Source organism: Chelonia mydas, chromosome 15 (assembly GCF_015237465.2).
Source record: "Chelonia mydas isolate rCheMyd1 chromosome 15, rCheMyd1.pri.v2, whole genome shotgun sequence".
NCBI lineage: Eukaryota > Metazoa > Chordata > Testudines > Cheloniidae > Chelonia > Chelonia mydas.
Genome location: NC_057856.1, coordinates 14,210,066 through 14,218,157, shown reverse-complemented (window position 1 = coordinate 14,218,157; position 8,092 = coordinate 14,210,066). Strand labels below are relative to the sequence as shown.

The window sequence follows — 8,092 nt, the reverse complement described above, 5'->3', positions numbered from 1 at the left end:
GGGCTAGTGACCCAGCTGAGCATTGAATCAGCCTAGCCCTGCTGGTCTGTTGGGAGCTGCCAGGATCCCAGCACAAGCAGGGCTGGCTGCAGAGCCACGGGGGTTTGCATTATGCTCTCATGCAGCCCACGATCCCCCAGTGAATGCCAAACACAACGTGTGCTCTGGAGAGAGGTTTGTGCAGCAGCAATTGTCACTAAGCATTACTTCTCCCTTAGCTTGTCTGAAACCCCAAAGCCAACGAGATCCCTACTAAAAAGAAAACCATATTGGCTGATAAAAGGTAAGTTTATTTTATTGGAAGATTATGTGAATATTGCAATTAATACATCAGGAGAAAAAGGAACAGAAGAAGTTAAACTCTTCACAGTCACAGCGATAGTCAAATTTTTCTGATTTTATTAATATCCTAACAAGGCTGCATCAGAGACTAAAGCAGGAAGGACAGTTCCAGGGAATGCAGGGGGTGAGAGCGGTGGGGACATGGGAATAAAGACAGGTGTCATATGGATTGGTAAAATCCCCCACCTAAAAGAGGAAGCAGATTTGCTGGAAATCGGCATTATGGGAATGCTACAGAGAGATCCTGGCTCCCTTGGGGAACCCCCTACAGACTGACACGGGAACCGGCCGAGCCCTCCGTGAGTCAGAGGGTTAAGAACACTCTGAGCTCTTCAGGGACTTCTCGAAGTTCTTCCCATCGTGTGTCACCTGGCAGGTGTAGGTCTCATGAGTCTTCCACTTTGATGCATCCAGAGACAGGTAACTGCTGGCCATGAACTTGTTGTCACTCTGTTTGGATGGCTTGGTCGTCTCCACTCCAGTGGAGATCTGCTGGCCATCAGCTTTCCAGGTGACTTGGACTAAGCCTGGGTAAAAGCTGCCCAGCAGACACACCAGTGTGGCTTTGCTTTTTGTTTTGATCTCTTCCGAAGATGGAGGGAAGAGGTGCACGGTAGGAGACACCTTTGGCTGACCTACAAGACAAGGAGATTCAGTGTTAGAAAACCGAAATCCAGAGACTGCCAGTGCAGAATGTAAGAAATTCCAGATTTCTGCAGTGTAACAAATCCAACCTCTCACAAGCGCCATGGGCAGGGTAATGATCTGCGATGTAAGATGTTCTTGTGGTTAAGGCACAGGACTGGGAATCTGGACACTTGGGGTCCATTCCTAGTTCTGCCACAGGCTTCCTTAGTGAACCTGATGAGGTCACTTACCTCTCTGGCTATGGAAGGGGGTCACATCCCTGACCTCAGCGCACGCAGGCTTTTTCTCAAGGTTTATGGTTTTTTACATATTTCTAAAGCGCTGAGAGACTTGGTGGAAGGTGCTGTAGAAGTGCGAAGTCTTATCAGGATTGTTTCCAAGCTCACCTTTTCATTCATTTTTGCTCAGATAAAGGGAAATACGACTTCTAAACAGCTAGCAACTTCGGCAGTTTGCAGAGAATTCCTCCCTATTAAGTGCAAGATTTTGATACCTTTCCTCACATTGAGTAGCACCTTCCTTCTCAAATGGTGCCATTTAGTGCAGAGGACGGTGCTACTCATTGAATTAAGTAGGAAGATATTTCCATGGTGAAAACACTCTCTCCCTCTGTCTCTCTCATTTCTCAAGAACAGACTCTCTGAGAATGGGGCTATTTCTTAGGGTCTAAGCTTAGAGTTTAATTTGCCTGTTCAGGCCTTGGGGGCTGGTTCACTAGAGTCACAGAGGAATGTGGGGTAACCCACATATTTCCAAATGAAAAAAAATGCTGTAACAGATAATTAGACAAAACCAGTAGGATCCAAAGCATAGGATGGGAGAGCTACATGCATTGAATAGTGTTTTATAGAAAGCAGTATAAAATTCTGTAGTTTTGAGAGAGAGGGGGGGAGTTTGTTTGTGAACCATCCTATGGAATTCCAGAGCAGGGATAAATTCTCTATTCTGCCAAGTGGGTCGATAAACCCATTGTTGAATCATCATTGTCTGTCTGGGTCTGTAGGTCTCTCTGCTAAGGGTCAGATCTTCTGATTAACACCTGGGTGACAAACAATCTCCTACCACAGCCTGGTTGCCTGTTCCTGTTGCTGAACAGCCTAGTTACCAAGCAAGCTTGTGTTCAGCAGCTGTAAAGTACAGACTCATTTATGGGACCAATCCCTGCTTCAGGGCCCGATCCAGTGTGCAACTGAGTGTTTTGCTAGATTGGGGCTCAAGACAAGAGGACAAGGGACCTTGCAAACTACCACACTGAGGGTTGATTTCATGGTGGGGGCAGAGTAGATTCCCCTGGGCTGTAGCCTGGTGCTGTGCTGTGTAAGTGCATAGAGACGGGGGGGACAATGAAGGCACTACCTGCTTAAGAAGGGACGCAAAAGTTTGGGGAATTTTTAAACTCTTAGTAACATTTCTGTAGCAGCCTTGGTGCTGGGGCCAAATTGGGATGCCCGTCCTCACGCCAGGTTGCACCTTACTCCACAGGCAGTCGGTCCCATTACACTAGTGGGACTGTATGAAAAGCAATGTGCTACTCGGCATGAGTAGGGCTACCGCAGTCTGGGCCCTAATTATTTCACGCTTTATGTAGGTCAAAGCAGCCAAGAATGGTATTTGAGCTAATACTGTCAGCCCTGACTAAGCCAGGTCCACTAGGTCCCCTAGGCTGTTCTGTAACTGAAGCCGGCTGGTGCAGCCAGCATCCTGATCACTGAGGTCTGAGCTTGGCAGACACACAATCCAGCCTCTATGAAGCCGTCCAGCCTTTCAGACTGGCCAGCAACCTTGTTAGTGCACAATTAGTGCAAGCTCTTTAAATCCCTTCCCCCTGCAGGCTGCTCCCACCCCACCCCATTTAACTAATATCTTGCATATCTGAAAGGTTTTGGGTGGGTTTGGGTTGCACATCCAAACTGAAATCCAATTTTCTCCAAGGTACAATGGAGCAGATCTTCAGTGTCAGGAGTAAGTCAGTCAGTGCAATGAGACTCACTCAGGGTAAGCGTAAATCAGTGTAGTCCATTGCTGGCAAGGAAGCTACGTGGATTTACACCATGTGGGGAGCTGGCCATCTATTTTTAAAATTTGACCAGTCCCTTGTCTAGCTCCAACTGAGCAATGCTACAAATAGGGCTGGTTGAAAATGACCCATCACAACCATTTTCAGTGGAAAATTGGTTTTCCACTGAATGAATATTTTTGTGGCAAGTATCTGCTTTTCTCAAAAAAAATCATTTTTTTTGTTGAAAATCCGAAAATGGAAAAAGTGGAAATCTTAAGCCAAAACCTCTCAATAACTGAAGCATTCTCAGTTTTCAGCTGAAAATGCTTGTTTGGGATTTTGGGCCCATTGAGATGAAAATGATTTTTTTGTTTTTCTTTTCTGAAATTATTCACAGAAGAAAACCATATTTTCTGCCCAGCTCTCATTCCTAAGCATTCCCTTCCAACGGCCCCCGACAAATCCGATTTTAAATCACCAGGGAGCAAGGATTTTTATAGCACACGAGGTGTCATGGGATTGGACACCTGTCTGCAGGAGCCTGGGGTGAGTGCTGGTGGAGGTCTATTGTGGACAATGGAGCTAGGGCATTGTACCGCACCGGAGAAGCTGGCCCGGGATTTCTTTCATACACTGACTAGCACCCAGTGCGAATGAGAAATAGTTCATACCCGAAAAGAAAAAGAGGGAAAATCTTTTCCTGAAGGGGCTAAAACTAGGTCATCGTAACTGGGGACCCAGTGGCAGAATAGGTTTCCTGGTCAAATTCAAACTTGTCTTCAGTGGGAAAAGAAAAGAAAATCCAACATGGGCCATGTACACCTGCTATGACTATCCAGAGAGACTAAACGTTCTTTCCAAGACAGTGTAAAGGTCCATATGTAAAGTGAGAGTAGTCCCGAGCCCAACATGAAGACAAAGAAAGCAGGAAAAAAACCATGGAAAACGTACAATACAGCCAGGAGAAGGAAAGTTTGAGAGTAATTCAGTGACTTACCAAGGACGGTCAGCTGGGTTCCTCCACCGAAGACCCCCCACAGTGACACACGGCTGTACAAAAACCTGTCCCAGTCGATGGCAGGGAGAGGTCGCCAGCACTGCCCGTGAGGGGGGAAAAAGAGGTGCGGGGCAATTTCCACTGGCACCCCTTGGGAGTGCAGGTTTATCCTTTCCGGAGAAACTCATCATACAATCAGAGGAGTGAAGATCCACTGGGAAGTGAAGCAATGGTGTATTCCTTGGGAGAACTCAGAATTAAGGCCAAATCTTGGTCCCCTCATAAGAGAGCAGAAGATGGGCTTGTCGTTAAGGCAGTGGATTGGGAGTCAGGAGAGCGGGGTTCATGTCCTGGCTCTTCCACTGACCTTGTATCGTTGAGCAAATGACGTCATCTCTCTGCCTCCATTCCCCGTCTGTAAAATGGGGGCAGCACTTCCGTGCCTCCGAGGGTGGTGTAAGGATAAGTTCTGTCGTGTCTCAGAGATGCTCAGGCACTCCAGTGATGGGGGCGTAATGGTACCTAGAGGGAACCAAAGGAGCTCTGTGCTCTGCTATCATGCTGGGTTCCACCATTACAGCGCTCCCCCAACTCCCGCACCGGCTGTGGATCTGCATGCGTGTCTGTGCTGCTGTGCCTGGAGCCCGTGGAGAACGGATCTGGGGGCTGGAGGGCATGTACACAACTGGACTGCGTGTTGGTCCTTCCACTGCCATTTGGGCAGGACAGGCCAATACTGGGCCGTATTCGTCACTGGTGCCATTGTATTGACTTCAGTGGAATTACGTCGGGGAAAGAATGAGGCGCACGAGCTGTCGTGTATGTTATGGATGCGATAACCAAACTTAGAAAGCATGTGTCCAGAACCCCACACGTCTGGGAGCACCAGCATCTTTCTCGACCTAATTAATGTACAACATATCCCGGTGACAGCGAAGAGACAGATCAGACATGCCAGGGGCTGCACACGGGTGGATCAGGTGTGATCCAAACCACGTGCTGTCCTCGTCTACTCTCTGAATAGCGCAGCCTCTCTGCACCTGTCTGTGAGAAGCTAAGATGTCCCCTCCCCCATTGTCCTACCTTACCTGATCGGGATCTTCAGATCGTCCAGGGGGTCACTCTGACTCACTGCGCACAGCCCTTCTGCCAGAAGCCGCATCATGACGTCCTGTGTTCGCTCTCAGCTGAGCCATGCAGGGGGCTGGTGAAGTCTCCACATTGGACATGCCTGAGGAAGGGCTCAAGATCCATGTGCCGTGAAACCGATCGCCACCACGCTCTGTCTGAACCCCAGCAGTGGGTCAGGTGCAGGCATTGCTGGAAGCCCAGAGTCAAGCAAGATGCTCAGAACCTTTGGTGTTTGTCAAAGCCGTGTCCATCGCACAGCTGGCATATGCTGGAAAATGCCCCAGACTCTGTTGGTACCAATACAAGGCCAGGCTGGTATCCGCCCATGTGCAGTGCGCAGCAGAGATCAGCACTTTCCTCGTGGGAGCCCCCAGTTGCCTTTAGAAATTAACGGAGTACCCCCAACGACAGCCATTTGCTCTGTATTTCCCAGTTGTTCTCAGCAGTAAATCCCTGCACTGTTTCCCTGGACAGAGTTGCCATGAGACTCCCACCATTGCTGGCTATTCCCTCCCCCTCCACCTTAGGGGAGCCGCTCTGGTGCCTGCTGCCCAGCAGAGTGTGGGCGTGTGGTGCCCCTCTCACCAAAGGCAGGGCCAGTAAACATCTAGGCTGTGAGCTGTGTCCATGCTCAGCTGATTTCTTGTGAATTAAACCAGGGCCCTGGACCCTCCCTCTGACTGTAAATACAAACCCCCCTTAGTGCCTGGTGTGTGTCAGCTCAGCACGGCCAGGGGCGTGAATGGTACCAGCCTAATTTCCTCATTAATGGGCCGTAGTTGAAGCCAAGGAGGTTCAGGTGCTGTGTTTGACACACTAACAGGCACTTACTGAAGTTGGTGGGGAAGCTCCTGTGAATTCAGTGGCTCAGGCTCAGACTCTGTGAGAATTCCCTGGGTAGGGAGGGGAGGCCTGAGCCGCTGGCAAAAGTGCTGAAGTCCCCTTGTCAGAAGTGACTTCAGCACGTTGGGCTGGAGTGTTAAAGGTATTTAAGCACCTATATGTACAGGATGGCACCTAGCGGGATTTTCAAAAGCACCTAGCTGCCAAATGCCCATTCATTTCATTGCCTTTTAAATCTGGCCCTTACACTTCTAAATCCTATTGACGTTCAGTTGAACTTAGACTTTTAATGGAGTTAGTCACTTTTGAAAACACCTTAAATACTTCATGTAGTTTGTCAGTCCATTCATCAGTCTATTGTGGTTTACATGTGCAAGGCAACAGAGCCTTTTTGTCAAGGAAGTAGTGTTAGAATCAGCGCACGCCCTGAATTCGAGTAGCGAACTCCGTGGCCCATGCTCGTTCTCCCTCTCATGCACACGTTGTGTGTGAGCTGCTGAAAACTTCTGAGAGCCATTGTCTCCTCTGTGTACTGCACACTCTTGGTGCTCCACAAATCATAACCTGGAATTCTTACCCCCCCACCATGTAGAGACGTGTTTGTGTAGGGGGGGAATGGTGGGACAGTTGGTCTGGGGACGTTAAACGTACTTTGTGAAATTTAAGAACCCTTCATTCTTTCAAACTCATCCATATCGCAGCCTCCCTCTGCTCCCTTTCCACTTAACCCCTTCTGTAGGAGGTGGCAGTGCATGACTGGCCATCCATCCATCCATCCATCCATCCATCCATCCATGTCACTCATATTGTGAGTGGCGACAGCACGGTGGTATCTGCCAAATACGTGGCATATGTTATACAAATGTATCCCTTTACCTCCCTGGCCCCAGGACTGTTAGGGAATCAGGGTCTCTTTTGGCTGGGTGGCCCAGCACGGCTCGGGGTCCATGATAAATGTCTTTGTGATGCAAATTCCCAGCTGTACACATGGTGCATCCTGCTGTCTGGGAAGGGTGGGACAGACCCCAGAGCTCCCCTCCGAGTATCCAGTCTCACATGAAACTGATTCCCCAGGACAACTATGGGGTAATTAATGGGACACAAACTGTCTGCTCTGGCCTGTCAAGGCCCAAATTGTGCAGCAGCCCAGAAATAACACAGGCCTGAGTGCTTCCAGAGAATCCATCTCATCAGTAATGTTTTGATTTCATTTGAAAAGCATCTTGAATCTGAAGACTCCCAAAGCACTTTACTCATTTACACAGTTGGTCAAACTGCACATAAAAGTCACTGCCTTCCCCTCTGGCTGAAACACAGCAGGTGTGTCTCAGTGGCCAGCAGCACGAGTTTAATTCAGACAGATTTCCGTGTAGAGCTGCCCCCGCTGGGAGGGCAGGTTGGGTGCGTAGGGAGCCGTCCCCCAAGTTGGTATTTAATATCCTGCCAAATGGAACTCTTCCAAAGAGGTCCTTTGTGTCTCTACTGACCAGAAGTGGCCAGGAGCTCTGTTTATAGCCTAACCCAGGGACCAGCCTGCCGCAGTGTCGTGCCCCGCACTCTATGGGCCAGATTTGGACGCTTATTCCCCTGAGTCCTGAGCTGTTCAGCCAATAGCCCGTTGACTGACTCCAATGAGGCTTCTTGAAGAATGACTAAAGGGAGAAAACGGGAGCCAGAATCTGCCCCCGCGAGGGCAGAGCGTGACTGAATACTAACTCACAGAGCAGACTGCTCTCTGCAGTGCTAGTGACCCAGCTGAGCACTGAGCCAGCCTAGCCCTGCTGGTCTGTTGGGAGCTGCCAGGATCCCAGCACAAGCAGGGCTGGCTGCAGAGCCACGGGGGTTTGCATTACGCTCTCATGCAGCCCACGATCCCCCAGTGAATCCCTAACACAACGTGTGCTCTGGAGAGAGATTTGTGCAGCAGCAATTGTCACCCCTCCCAGAAGGCTGGCTGAGAGCCAGAGTGACCAGTCTTGGGGGAGAAGAGTCACAGCTTGGGTAATGATCCCTCTGTGACATCTCTCCCTCTCCCCGATCTCCATGATATTACACGTCACTTAGCGTTACTTCTCCCTTAGCTTGTCTGAAACCCCAAAGCCAACGAGATCCCTACTAAAAAGAAAACCATA

At 49.4% G+C, this 8,092-nt stretch overlaps 1 gene segment (V, D, J or C); it reads right to left on the bottom strand.

Annotated features, from left to right (window-relative positions):
• Nucleotides 1-269: 269 nt before the first annotated feature.
• Nucleotides 270-5,148, bottom strand: LOC119563807. The segment is given in 3 exon segments: nt 270-977; nt 3,987-4,156; nt 5,075-5,148. Coding segments are annotated over 3 exon segments (567 nt in total).
• Between the last annotated feature and the right edge of the window lie 2,944 nt (nt 5,149-8,092).